This window comes from Leptosomus discolor, chromosome 2 (assembly GCF_034619465.1).
Source record: "Leptosomus discolor isolate bLepDis1 chromosome 2, bLepDis1.hap2, whole genome shotgun sequence".
Classification (NCBI taxonomy): Eukaryota; Metazoa; Chordata; class Aves; order Leptosomiformes; family Leptosomidae; genus Leptosomus; species Leptosomus discolor.
Genome location: NC_141392.1, coordinates 56,212,576 through 56,226,880, shown reverse-complemented (window position 1 = coordinate 56,226,880; position 14,305 = coordinate 56,212,576). Strand labels below are relative to the sequence as shown.

The window sequence follows — 14,305 nt, the reverse complement described above, 5'->3', positions numbered from 1 at the left end:
TGAGTGGTTCAGAACTTTTCGGCCTGGAGGAGCAGCCCGTGGTCACAGCACGGAACAGCATATTGGGTTAAAATGCAGCTGGCTTGAGGACAGAGAGAATGAAAGCCCAGTACCTACAAGGTAAGCTCCATCGCCAGTGCAGTGTATTTCTGGCGACAGGACACAAGGGAGAGAAGAAACAAGTTCCCACCTTTCCTCTTCTGTTTCCCACTCGTCTGTGCAGAGCGGGATCTGCAGCCCCCAGGAAGCTCTCACTCTTTGCTTGCCGTCCTGCTTCCCCTGGCTGCTCTGGGCGAGCCGTTTGACTTTCTCATGTTGCCACAAACTGGTCACAAGTTAATGTTCCATAAAAGCACTCCCTTTTTTTCAACTCATTTCACTCTGACACGCTCTGAAAGCAAGAAGAGGGAAAGGCATCGTGCAGTGCTTCGACATCCCTGCATTTGCTGTGACCAGTGCAGGGAAGTATTTGCAGATACCGGATGTAGCAACTTACCTGGGATAGGAAGGCAAACGTGTAGCTCTACAAAATGAGTTCACGTGTGCGCCTACGCAAGTCTTTTGAGATACAAATGCTGCTAAACACGCTTAGCCAGAGAACACAAGATGGCTGGAAAAAAGTAATGTCTGAAGTCCTCGCTCTGTGAACATAAACCACAAGCAGCTCCGGATTTTTGGAGCCATGAGGAATAAACCCCAGCTAAGCAGAAGTGGGGGATCCTAGAAGATAACCAGGGATGCACCTAAGGTCCTCAATCTACTACTCTCTGCCAGATTTTTTGTGGACATGGATGTTGTTGCCTTCTTGGGGGTTTTTATACTTCAGTTACACTGGCAAGGCATACGATTCACTCATTTTTCATTCTGGCTCACTCCATACTGTTATCTAGCTTGAATTTAATGGAGAGTTTTTTTCTTCCCAGTCTTCTGAAGCACCTTATTTTTATTACTTCTTCTGAAATATGCATATTTCCTAGAAATGTCCATCCTAATTGCAGTTTAATTCTGTAATTTGTTCCTTTAATTCACATCAAAAGCTGAATGTCAGTCAACCACCAAGGAATTGTCAGGAGCAAATCTAACTTCTGAAGATAAAACAACCGTCAGAAAATAACACCCCGTACACGTTAGAACAAATGTGTAGTCGCATTTTATTTAATCAATTAAAATCTACCTTAAAAACACAAGATCAGATTTGGTAACCCAGTACATTGGATTAGAGAAAGCTTCAAGCTTTGAAGCGCAAGCCAGAAGTCACAGTCTCAAGTGAGAGTTTCAGAGGCCAAAGCAATATGCTGGAACAAAGTGGTATCTTCAGGCGGAGGCATGCTCCTTGCACCACTAGCGTGGTTTCGGGTGCACTGTCAGTTACTAGCGTGGTTTCGGGTTTCTTAGCTGTCAGTGACAAGAAGCTTTTGTATTTGTTTTATAGTTGAGTTTGTTGCATCGCTTACCTAGGCCCTGGATTAATGGAGAAAACAGGCAAGCTAAAGCACTCGCCTGTCCACTTACTACCAACAGACAATTTACATTGTGGTCAAGCTAGCTTTATTTAAATGAGGTTCAGACAAGAATTAACTTTACGTATTATTAACAGCTTCGGAGCTACTAACATAAGAATCAGGATTACACAGGTCATGCTGTTGTTATTTCGTTTTACCTGCTGCAGTTACTGCAATATGGCTTAATGTACATTTGTACAAATTCGGCCAAGTTTGCACTTGTGAGGTGTTACTAAGAGCACTATTAACTTGCAAGCCAACTTAAACCTGTGGAAACCAACCGAGGTTGTTGGAATTGCCCAAAGCTCGGGGGGAAGGCTGCGGCTGACGGTGGACAGAGATAGACTGGATTGTTTGACACCACGCTGCTCGGCTTTAAATATTTGTAGAATTCGCTCTGAGGTAAGGAAAAATCTTTGGATGCTTCCACGCAAGGCAGCACCAGGTGGTGCGATCACACCAGTGCAATCAGTCACACTGCTTGCTGGAGGTGCAGCCTCCAGGAGAGGCAAGCACCTGCCATAACAAGAGCATTTGTACGCTAGGAGTTGGTTTCAAAATAAATTACTATACAGGTAGGATAGCAAGCTGTTCTTCAACTCGATGGGCATCGGTTTCACAAAGTGCCATCTGGAACCTTCACTTCAGAAATCAGAGCTGAAAGTACGGACTGGTACCCCGTGTTTGATTTTAATGTAAACGAGAAGAGAGAGGACCAACTCCTGTTGGGGACAGACATCCCAGGGCTCTCGCTCTTGGGACTTCTTTCCATCTCTCCATCCCCCTGCTCATTCTGGTCTACAGCTGTTGTCAGTCCAACCCACCTTACGTGAAGGTTTTGAGGAGCTCAGCACCCCTAAGGTCTCATCAGCTTATTGCAATCCAAGGTAGAATTCACCACCAAGCCCTCACCCTCCTTCCTACTCCCCCTTCAGTGAAGAGAGGCAATTGATAGGAGCGGGGAGGATGCCAGGAAAGAAATGCTGGGGTGGAAAGAGGCTCAGGCAGGGGCTGGGAAAGGAGGAAGCTTGTGCGCGGGAAGGGTGTTAGATGGCGTAGGTGTGGGGAAAGGCTGGGGGTCGGGTGGGGCAGGGACCAGAAAGGAGCAGACTCTGGAATGAGAGCGGGGCGAGCTGAGGGTTGCGGTACCACTGGCGTTCCTACAGGAGCAAGACAACGGGGAAGCGTCAGTGTGGAGGGTTCTCAGGAACCGGGCAGGCCTGCGAGTGGAAGTGACTGGCAGACCTGACACAGGTCAGGGCTCTCCTTTTGTCCTTAGCATTATCATAGTTCCACATTAAAATCAGAGTGGGGGTTAGGATATACACATAAATATTCAAAGCAAGACAGCCAAGTTTTTGAGAGCTTTTACAAGGGGAAAATCCTGGAACAATAAATAGGAAACTACACATTATCAACTTCCGCTCCAATGCTATCCATTTCCTCTCCAGGCTACTCTACAAACTCATTTCAGGGTACGCCTAAATAGTACAGAAGTATCATAGCTTTATATTAAAATCAGAACTGGGTTTAAGACATACATATAAATATTCAACACATAACAGTCCAGTCCTGAGACCTGAAGTCTGGAACAACAAAAGAAGGGTATTCTCAATCTCCTTTCAAGCTACACTCTGGAAGGAATTTCTGACTAAATCAGGCCCACACAAAACCAACGGAAGGATGGATAGAGATACCTGAATGGGACCGAAATGCAGCAATCTTGAGCATCTTGCTCAAGGATTTGTGCGTGATCCAGTTCCTGCAGTTTGCTAACGGCACGTCTGCTACTTGGCCAGAAGTCTCGTGCGTTCTCGTCAGTCAGCCCTCCTCTTCCCCCTGACACACAAGACGAGCGGCATCTACAGCCACTCGTAGGTCAAATCAAGGCAGCTACGGAAGATGGGAGGGGGGTAAGGGAGACTGCAGAAAGAAGGGAGGGAGATTCAGCGATGAGTGAAGGCATTCAAGGAGATGGGACAGACAGGACACGCATTCAGTGACGGGACGGTAATAACCGTGGCACAAAATTTCAGTGGTCTGTCCATTCACTCCGTCGGGCATCTCCAGTCTAAATGGTCTATTTTGGGCAGAGGCAAATGACCTTTGAATGGAACACATGGGTGGATATAGCCAACATTAAAGGCATTGTTTTTTTAATAAAAATGACAAAAAAGGTGAGGTCTTCAGAAGAGCAGATGTTAACATCCAAGAACAAAGGGTAGTGAATAAAGCTCCTGGTTCTCTTGCAGGATTGTCAGCTGTTCTCTAGGACTGGCATCTCTCAAATGCCCCATGGATGCTTAGCACATCTGAAAGAAAAGACCACAGTAAATAAAAAAGCTTTATTAATGACAACTTACTCTCTCAAGAATATCTTCTTTTCCCAAGCAGTTCTCAAGGACAGACAGAAAGGCCTCGTGCCTTAGTCAAGCAATACAGTAAATATCTTAAGGAGAGACTGTACCTTCCTGAGTCAGATTTCCATGAAATGCAAAGAGCTTTGGTACATGAGGCACTCCACTTTTACCATGGAAGGCAACACTCACATCCTTTAGGATATTAAAAAGAGCTTCCTTAGAGAGGAAGCGTTTTTTGTGGATTAAATCAAATACATTAAACAGGTATCGGATGAGCGCGTATCTAGGAAAACTAGAAACTACGTTTTCTGCCTCCCAGAAGTATCACACTAAACTACAAGCCAAGTCAAAGCCATTAAAGTGAGGGTAGCTGTACAGAAAAGAAACAAGGTGTTCAGTAGCCAGAGAGAGAGGCAGTAAAACAAGAAGACAAAAAAAAACCCAATCCCACAACATCAAAAAATATCTGTGGCCTGTTGGTTAACCTGGGGAGCAGCTGCCTTTCCTCAGAATAAGAAAAAATTACAGACACAACAGTTTGAGAGACTCCAAAACTGTTTTGGAAAAAGAAAGACATTGCTGAGTGAAAATGCTACTCACATTCAAGGCCTCAGGAGCCACTGAGTTCCGACTTTGTGGACTCCCTTCTTGGCAACTATCATCCTCCCATGTCTGTGTTTTCCCATCTTCCATGGGTGGGTCACGTTCTTCCTCACTTTCCCTGCGTGTTTGCTGACCTGTATGTTGGTCTGGGATTTCCATCATCGGCCCAACCTCTTTTCCCCTTAATTTTGGTGGGTAGATGTCTAGGGGGTCTTTGGTTGAATCTTCTGAAGTACTCAGTTCTAGTGTTGATTTCTGAAGCCTCGCACTCGCCCTCGAAACATCTTCAGGGCTAGTCACAATTGTTAAAGAATTCTGACTTGGTCCATCTTTCAGTATCTCTGAGGTCAACAGCACGTCTTTGGTTTTTTCTACAGCGGCATGAATTTCTGCAGACTCTGCTAAGGTAGAAGTTTTCACTGTTCCTGATTGCTGGAGCTCTTGTTCTTTACTCCGTACCTCTTCCTCTTTCACTGGAAGCTGAAGATCCACCTGCGCACTTCCCAGAAGTTCAGCTATATTTGTATCTGACGGGCTTTTCTCTATGGACTCAAGGCGCTGCTCTGACTCCAAGGCAGCTGACTCTTCTGTTTCTGCAAGTTTGTGAACAGCCGTCTGGATGGCGCTCAATACAATTTTTGTACTCTGGGACTCTATTGTCAAAGACTGAACAACATCCTTCTCAAATTCTGTGTAGGTGAGAGACAGACTGTCACTTGGAGGAATACCATTTTCTTCGGGTTGCCCTGTGCTCTGGGGCCTCTCTTGCCCCTCCGATATTCCATTCACAGAAGCAGGAGTTACTTGAGGCTCAGGTGCTTCTGCACTGCCAAGCTCTGCAGTCCCACAGCCTGAACAGGCAACAGTAGTAACCAGGACCTCACCAGAAGCCATTTGCCCTGGTGGGGTTGCCAAGGGCTCTACAGTTTTGACTGGCGTGTCTGCAGGCATTACAGTTTCTGCCATGACATGCTCTTCAATGCCTGCAGCCGCTACAGGCACAGGCACTTGCAGAGCCTCCAAGCTTTCCGCTTGTTGGAAGGCTGAGTCAGAGCCTTCCTCTTGCACAGCTAAAACCTCTTGCTGGACAGCAGTTGAACGTTCTTCACCTCTCATAGCTTCCCGTTTTCCAGATTCAAACGCTTCTTTGGCTCTGTCCGTCGATTGCTCATTTTTGTTCTCGTCTTTCTGAAAGCCTTGACAATTTGAAGATTCTACAAGTTCTTGTTCTTTTTCCACAGTCTCTTGTTCAAAGAAGTTGTTTCCTGCATCACATGTCGTACCACTAATGTCAGTGAGGACAGTGCTTCCATTTCCAGTGATATCCGAGCATGCTGATGCTAAACTAGATACAGTCTCCACTCCAGTCTCTGCGGGAGGCTCAGTGACGGCGGGATCACTCTCCAAGTGTGTTCCAGCTTCGAGCAGACCACCTTCCGTTTTGCCACCTTCGCTTTCATCCCTCTGGGAAGCAGTTTCCGTTGGTTTTGCTCTGCATTGTGCCTCTAGGATGGACACAGAATCTTTTGCTGGAATGTGCCTGCCAGCCCCATCCCTCACACTCTGCTCGGCATCTGCAGCTGCTTCTGAGCCAACTCTTTCTGATGGAAGGGCAGAAGCTTCTTCCTCATTCTGCAGTGGAACCTCAGTAACAGGGGCTTCTGTGCTCTTCACTCCAACGAGCACAGCATCGTCTTCCTCTTCCTCTCTCTGGGCAGGTGTGCTGCTAGGAACTCCTTTAGTGCAAGCTTGTTCGTCAAAGTCAGGAATTTCACCTTGTCTTTCAGATTGAACGGGGACCCCAGTGACAACTGCTTCTGTGCCCTCTGGTCCCACAGGGAGGGTTTTGCCTTCTCCTTCAAGCTGCACAGGCTCTTCAGCTGTAAGCCCCAAGGAAGTGGTTTCATCCCCTCTCTTGTCCTGCACCTGCAGAGAATTGCAACAGACCTGTCAAAAAGGGTACGAGCACGGAGTGACCAGGAATGTCCTGGGTGAAAAATCTTAGAAAGACGGAATGATTTGGGTTGGAAGGGACCTTAAAGATCACCTAGTTCCAAACCCCTGCTGTGGGCAGGGACATCTTCCATTAGAACAGGTTGCTCAAAGCCCCATCCAACCCGCCTGCGCATTTAAAGCTGGAGACAGCGGGGCCACTTCATTTCCTCCCTTTGCAGAGGTACCTCAGCTACAACCGTAGCTCTGCCGACAACTGAAGGGACCATCCGCTATGTCTGCTACCATATGGATCCCATCGGCACCTCAGGTGTTCACAGAGCACCTACAGTCACCTTGCGCTGTGCGGGAGCCCTACTGGCAGCTGTTCCGGCATCTTTGGATCCACGCACACCATCTCCCACTCCATCACTCTAGGGATCCCATCCACCTCGCTCTGCATGCAAGCCTCGGTGGCTGCTGCTTCTGGACATCCATGTGTGTGTGTGTGTCTCACTGGACACAAACTTTGGTCACGTCAGGCTGCACAAGGAACACCCTTGACAGCAATACTGCCACAAGCTGCTTCTAAATTTGGCATAATAGCTAACGCTTGCTGATTCTTCCTTTAGCAAATCAGCCTTTGTCTTATGTGTAATACTTACTGCAGTCTCTGCTTCTGGAACACACTCCTCCCTCGTCTCATCTGCTGTCAGCTCTGTTGCGGGCAGCTTCTCTTCTTCCGCAGGCTCCTGTTTTGCAGACGGCTCTTCCTTGGGTGTAACTGCTTGGGTGCTGTGAAAGTCTCTGGCCTGTGAGGAAGGTTCCTCTGCTGTCCTCTGCCCTTCACAGCTTTCTTCATGGTCTTCTACAGCTGCTTCTTCACGTGCCGGCCACTGCCTTTCATCTCTCAATACCTCTACGTTTTCACATCCTTCTGTGCTTCCTTTCATTGCAGCAGGCAGGTCACTTCTCCCTGAACCTTCCTGGAGAACACTCTCTTCAGCTCCGATTTCGCTCTGAATGCTCCCTGCACCTCCCTGGGGCTGGAGGCCATCCTCTTGGTGTGCTCCTTTTTCCAAGCACTGTTCCAGCAAAACACTTTCCTGGCCTACAACACTCCCATCTTTAGCATCATCTTTCACTTCTGACTCAATTCCTTGTACTCTTGCAAATAGAGTTGCACTCATGGTCCTTTCACTAACCAGCTCTTCTACCTCTGCTGACTTTACTCTCTCAGCAACTTCGTGAAGAACCTTTTGCGTCTGTTTGTCTAATTCTTTCAAATTTTGTTCAGTGGCCTCTACTTCTTGGACAGGTGTCACTTCCTCTGTAGTATCTGGGGTTTCTAACAGCTGGGAAACAGCAGAAACCATCTCAGTCGTCTCCTCAGCAAGGGACACCTCCACTGGTTCTTCAGCGCAGGAAGCTTCTGCTGTCTCCTCCAGAGCTGTCACTGCCTCTGAGGTCAGCTCTAGCTCACTGGCTGTGCTGTCATCGCTGACCTCCTTTCTCGCCTCTGGCATTGCCTTTGCAGCTGACTCTGCTTCTTCCACAGTATCATCGGATTCCAGTGTTTTCTCAGTTTCCTTCTCTGCCTCTTCTTCTGCCTGCTCAATGCACTCTGTCAGAGCAGCAGATATCCAAGATGGTGACATTTCTTCAATACTGGTAACTGCCCTTTCCCCTTCCACAACAGTCACAGGAACTGCATGGACCAGCCCTTCCTGGCCTTGTTCCGTTCCTTGGATCTCCTCTAATTTTTCTGCTCCCTGTTGCTCTGAGGCTCGTTCTCTCATCGCCTCAGCAGCTTCTGCTTGTGGGGCTTCCATCTTCTCCTGCTCTGCTGCTTCGTATTCAGAGAAAGGAACAACAGCTGGAATATCTGAATCTTCTTCAGTCGTTTCTGCCAGGCCTTCTCTTGCTTCTTTAGGAGCAGTTGGTTCTGGCTTTCCATCTGACTTCTTCTTCCTACGCCCAGGCAGACGTTTCCAAAATGGAATGCACAAGTCACCTTCTCCAGGCTCATCATCTGAGGAGGAATGCTCCAGGCTAGAGCCCACACCAGAGTCGCCATTTCTCTCTTCCATTCTGGTTTGGGACCTCCTTCTTGGAGTAACTAACCTTTTAAATGATTTCCACATTGAAAGACTTTCACCTTTGGATGGGCTTCCAGCTTGTTCTGGGGAAGAATTCCCTTGTCCTTCATTGCTCTCTGGAGAACTGCTAAGAATTGCATCTGTGGCCGTTTCTTTGCTCTGTCCAGGCTCTTCTGCATTGGGGCTTTCCTGACCAAGCTCACGGCCAATGTCTTCATCAGATGCTGCTGCTGCTGCTGCTTTCCTGGCTCTTTTCTTTGAAGAACCTACGCAGAGAAAAGCTCGCCAGGGCACAGAGCTGTCAACCTTTCCTTTGGGCACGGCTGTGGCTTTCTCTGGTTTCTGCTCCATCCCATTTTCTTTCATTTCTCCCCGATTTTCATCAACCACAGCGTTTTCCGTTGCAGACACTGCAACGCTCTTTGTCTTAGCACTTTCAGAAGCTCTTCTGGCACGTTTCTTGGGAGTCACCATCTTTTTAAACAATGCCCAGGGCTTAACACTGTCTCTTTTTCGCTCCACATCTGAAAATGCAGCATCTTCATTTTCACTGACCTGCACGCCATCCACAGGCTGTTCCAAAGAAGGAATTTCAATCGTCTCCTCAGGAGAAGAAGCAGAACTCTCCCCCTTTTGTTCCTCTGGGCTGTCTGGGGAACCTGGTAAGTGCTGAATTGGGTCACCCGGTCCCCCTAACTTAGATTCTTCTCTTTTGCCTTTATGCTTCTTTCCAGAGAGTGTTTTGACTCCAACAACAAGCGCCACTGACCTTGGGGATAGAGGTTTCTCTGTCACCTCACTTGCTTTCTCTCCTTCAGATTTTTCTTCCTTTTTGCCAAGATCTTCTGAGACGTCCACCAGTTCCCTTTCTCGATCGCCTTCTTCAGCTTTTTTCTCCTTCGCACTTCCTTTAACAACTGCTGCTGCCACATCCTCTTCTTCTCCCTGCTCATCATGCTTGATTAGCTCTTCCTTCTCACTTGCTTCAACGCCCATGGCTGCCACAGCCTTTTTTGACTCCTGCTTTTCACCTTCACTTTGCTCCTTCTCATACGCTTCAATAGTTACTGTTGTCACGTTCCTCTCCCCCTCTTGCTTCTCCAACTCGGATTGTTCCTCCCTTTCACCAGTTTCAGTGGCAAATGTTGCCCCCTCCTTTTCTTGCTCCTCTTCTTTCGTAGGAGACTGCAGTTCCTCTTCTTTAGGCTTCCTAAAGCTCTTCTTTTTTCTAAATCCTGTCCATCCCTGAGTGAAAAATTTCCTTAACGGCGATGCAGTGTCAGTGGCTAAGGCAGCTGACTGAGAACAAATCTCATGTGCTTCGGGTCTTTTAGGAGGTTCGTCTTCTGTTTTTTCATTGTTCACTGGGTCTTTGGTGGGGTCTGCTGCAGAGAGTCCATCCTCAGGCATCGCCGTTTCTTCTGAGCTGCCTTCCTTTTGATCGGCAGCTCCTTCAGGGACTTGTGTTTCCTTTTTTACAGTAAGCAGCTGAACGGGTTCCGACTTCCCCGTCTTTTCCTTCTTCACTGTGAATCTGAACCCAACAAATTTAAAAAACTTTTTAAACCCCAGATCATGAGACGGTGGCTCAGACACGTGGTCTTCTGCGTCTTCTTCCAAAGACGGCGACTCTGTAGCTGCACGAGCATCCTCTTTCTCAGCACCTGCAGTGTCCTTGGTGCTCGAGTCAGAGGAACTTGTCTCCATAGTTCCGGTGTCTTCCTTCAAAGGTACACTGGAATGGTCTCTTTGTCCAGCTGTGTAAATAACGACAAAAACCCCCAGTTACTTTCTGTCTCAATGTAATGTTGTGTTATACCTTTATATAAATAGATGCAAGTGGTTTTTTTTTTCGTTTTTATCAAACTTTCCTGAACATAACTTTTTCTGTTATCTGTGTGCCTCTTGTAGGTGCTAATATGAATTTTTTGGAAGGACTAGTTCTTGGTCTAAGATTACTATAATTCCTTTCCTTCCTCATATCGTTGTACGGGTCTTTCTAAAGTTTATTTGCAAAGGCACCTTTCAAGCTTATACTCTCTCATTCTCCTTCCTTCTTTTGCAGGGGTTTTTTGGTCTTTTGTTTTCTCTTCCTTTAAGGGAAACTTATATGAGAAAACAAATATTATTTCTATCCCATTTTTACTCAAAGAATATACAGAACAATATCTCCAATTCTTCCTGAAGCAAAGCTCAGTATCCTTTCCATGCAGAGAGGGGCCTCTGAGGGGGTGGAGCGGGGGGGAACAAACCACCAAATAAACCCAAACCCCAAAATCCTGTGCTGACCCAAAAGGATGACTGAGAAAGAAAAGCTGACGTTACAGCTCTGTCCCAAGAGAACAGGAAGATGTGAAAATGCCCACGGGAAATTTCCCGCGTTTCTGAAAACCGGTAACCCCCAAAGCACTGACATTACAGCGTACTTGTTTTAAAGATCATGAATCTCGGGATTCTCCCATCCATCACATCACCACTATGGCCAGACAGAATCCTCATCTGCAGCAATTCCACATGGCTTAAAACGAAACACCTTGTTACTAGGCAAGCAGGTGAAATGCTGCCCTCCATCGCTCACAGGTCTGTGTCTGCGTTATCTCTTTCTTGAGCACCGCTTGAGTTTTCCCTTCAGGACACCAGCAACCACCCTCTCCGTCTTGCTGGGACAATTTCAGTAGGATTGCTCCCTCTGGCCGTGAGCTGCCTAAGTTCACAGACTGACCTATACATTAAAGCCCCTGAAATGCAGCACTTAAGAAGCCAGCACATGTCCAGCTTAGAGCACAAAATTGCCAGCTCCCCGTGCCCCAAGTAAGTGGCTTGGGAGGGAAAAAGCACAGAGGAACAAGGACACCGAGCCTTTAAGTTCTGCCATTGAAACACAAAAAGCGAGCAGGTAAAACTGCCCTTGCCTATAACGAGAATTGTAGGCATAACTGTGCGGTGAACATGCGTGATGATGAACAGGACAACACGTGAAGACAAAAATCCATGGCGCATTCGAGACCCCAAAAGACTCCTGGGCTTGGATACTGCCCGGATTTCAATGTAACATTATCCTTGAGCCTTGATTTAGTGCAACAGGTGAAAGTGCAAGGCCCTGAGGTGCAAGGCACTCTTCTCTCTGACCAACCTTGTTGGAACGCTAAGATGACAAAACACAAGAAATAATAACCAGTGTCAAACAGCAACCTCCCGGGAGAAGGCATGGCCCCTTTCTTGGAAGTTTACAGGTGCTGCTTCAATGCCCAAAGGCATGCAGGGGACAGCTTTCCATCGTACAGGCATCACTGAATTCCCCAGAGCGATTTACTTTTTGTTTAAAGATCCAGCTTTCCGTTGGCTCTAACTCTGCAGCGGGCCCTGCTTGGCCCGGGGGCTGCGCCAGAGGCCCCCTCCTGCCCAGACGCTCCCTCGATGCTGCTTGCCCGCGCCCCCTTTGGGAAGAACTCCGCCTCCAGAAGCGCCCAGACCAGGCGGTCTGGGGGAGGCTGAAACACGACTAAAGAGCAGCCGGCGGCGGAGCTGGAGAAGAAAAGAGGTACCTTTCAATAGCTGCCGCTCGGGGCTGACCAGGAGCGCTTCCCCTCAGAAGGAGCCGACGCCGAACGGGGTGGATTCCGCGGCGGCGCGGCTGGTCAGCCCCCGAGGTGCAGCCCCGGAGGAGGACGAGCGCAGGCTGTCGGGCAGCCCCGAACAGCGACGCCGGCCACAGCCTCTGTGCTGGCGTTCGACCGCCGGCGGGAGCCTCCCGTCCCGGCAGGAGCCGGCCCTTCCCGAGCGCCCTGCGACGGGGCGAAGCCTGCAAAGCGGGGAGGGCCGCCCGCCCGGCGGGGCAGGGCCTGCCGCCCAGCAGCAGCGCTTGCGGGACGGGAGGGGAAAGGGTCGCTCCCAGCGGGCGCTTGGCAGCCTTTGGGCTCCGGCAGGGGCGAGGGCGGCGGGCAGCGGCACTCACGGCTCGCCGGGACCGACGGGGGCTGCCGCCGCCTGCGGGGGTCGGGCGGGTCTGGCCCGCGGCAGCCCGGCGTCTCCGGGACAACGCGCGAGCTGTTGTTGTGTTGTTGTGACGTTGCCGCCGGCGGCGGGCGGCCGTTGGCGCCGTCCCCCCTCGGGCGGCTTTCCCGCCGCTGCCCGTGCGCCAGCCCGTGGGAGGGCAGGGACGTGTCCCCCGGCGCCGGGGCCTGCGGAGCGGCGTGGGCTTGTCCCGCCGAAAGCCGCGGCTGGCGTGGGGAGCCGAGACGGGGACACGGCTTGGCAGCATGGCAGGGGCTGGAAGGGACCTGCGGAGGTCACCGAGTCCAACCCCCTGCCGAAGTTGTGCCCCTTGCCCCTTGTCCTGTCGCTGGGCACCGCTGAAAAGAGCCTGGCCCCATCCTCTTGACACCTGCCCTTGAGATGTCTGGAAGCGTTGACGCGGCCCCCTCTCGGCCTTCTCTTCTCCGGGCTAAACAGCCCCAGGTTGCTCAGCCTTGCCTCGCAGGAGAGATGCTCCGGTCCCCTCATCATCTCTGTAGCCCTCCGCTGGACTTTCTCCAGCAGTTGCCAGTTTTTCTTCAACTGAGGGGCCCACAACCGGACCCAGGACTCCAGCTGTGGCCTCACCAGAGCAGAGTAGAGGGGGAGGGTAACTTGCGGTGCCACACCACAGTGCTGACTCTTACGTGGGACACGAGCGTGCTTCTTTCCTAGGGCTGTCAAGGAATGCGATTAAACATGGCTCTGAGAACCGAGAAATAGAGGTACGATACCGGTGGCCCTTAGCACGGGTGTCTGTGCCACTGAGCAGAAGGGAGAGAGGTCGTCTGCAGCACAGTAACACTGCGGGCCTTAAGCTGTCTCCTGGGTAGCGTTGCATTGCTCTGACTGAAGTGAAGCCGGCGCTTTTCCAGAAGTGCCAGCTGAGTGACTGGCTGAGTGGCAAGATCCTTCTTCAGCGTTTGGTGGGACCAAGAGGCTGCGTTTCTTGGTATCCTCCTGCAGGAAGCGATGTACTAAGATTAGACAGGCGAGCTGCCCCAGCTACTCAGAAACCCACGAGAGACTCCAGGGTATAACTAGAGCGAGGCAAGCACCCGCTGAAGAGGCGGTTAGGTCCAGGAATGGCACTGCCTCTCCAGCTGACAGGGCCGTTTGTGCCAAAGGCTTACGCTGCAGCCAGCCACGCTGCCCTGTCCAGAAGGCCACGACCCCAGCGCTCTCCTAGACTGCAGCTTTGATGCAGAAAAGCCCCAGCCCAGAACAGCTCATCTAAATGTGACTGAGGAGCCCCCCTCTGCCCTCCCAAACAGTTTTGCACCTTGTGCCAGGGCTGGGGGTGTGGGACACGGCTCAGCTCACAACCAGGCTGTAGGTTTAGGATTAGGGTTCCTACGGCTTCACGCTCCTCCTGTAAGGACATCATCCCTGGTTTCCTATTCGAAACGAGGGTTTCTTTCCCTAATTCTTTACCGGTAGTCATATTGGTATATGTGGCTGCATTCTCACACAAAATGACGCAAAGCCCAGAGCGATGCAGTGTCGCATGGATCTCCAGGCAGCCCCTTTTGCTCTAGTCTCCACCCATATCCCTTGTCTCCCACCTCGGATGTGCAGTGAGAGGGGCCACGCACAGTGGATGAGTCCCGGTGACTGAGACACATTGACGGTTTTCTTTAAGGGCTCTGGGGGCCTTGTTATGTTGTGGGGCCCATTCCCAGATTGCGTTTTTCTTCAGTAAGTCATGGAGTGGTCAGGCTATTCTACTAAATCCTGGCATATGTGCCCTCCAAGATCCTAAAGAGCCTAGCCCGGCACACAACTCCTTTCTTAT

At 50.0% G+C, this 14,305-nt stretch overlaps 1 protein-coding gene across 1 annotated transcript; it reads right to left on the bottom strand.

Moving 5' to 3' along the window:
• Window positions 1-2,548: 2,548 nt before the first annotated feature.
• On the bottom strand, window positions 2,549-11,705 carry LOC147416002 (uncharacterized). Its single transcript, XM_086460420.1, has 4 exons — window positions 11,630-11,705; window positions 7,063-10,253; window positions 4,463-6,391; window positions 2,549-2,662 (listed from the first exon to the last, which is right to left on the bottom strand). Exons 1-4 carry the CDS (start codon window positions 11,703-11,705, stop codon window positions 2,549-2,551), a joined length of 5,310 nt encoding a protein of 1,769 aa, XP_086316546.1.
• Window positions 11,706-14,305: the final 2,600 nt, after the last annotated feature.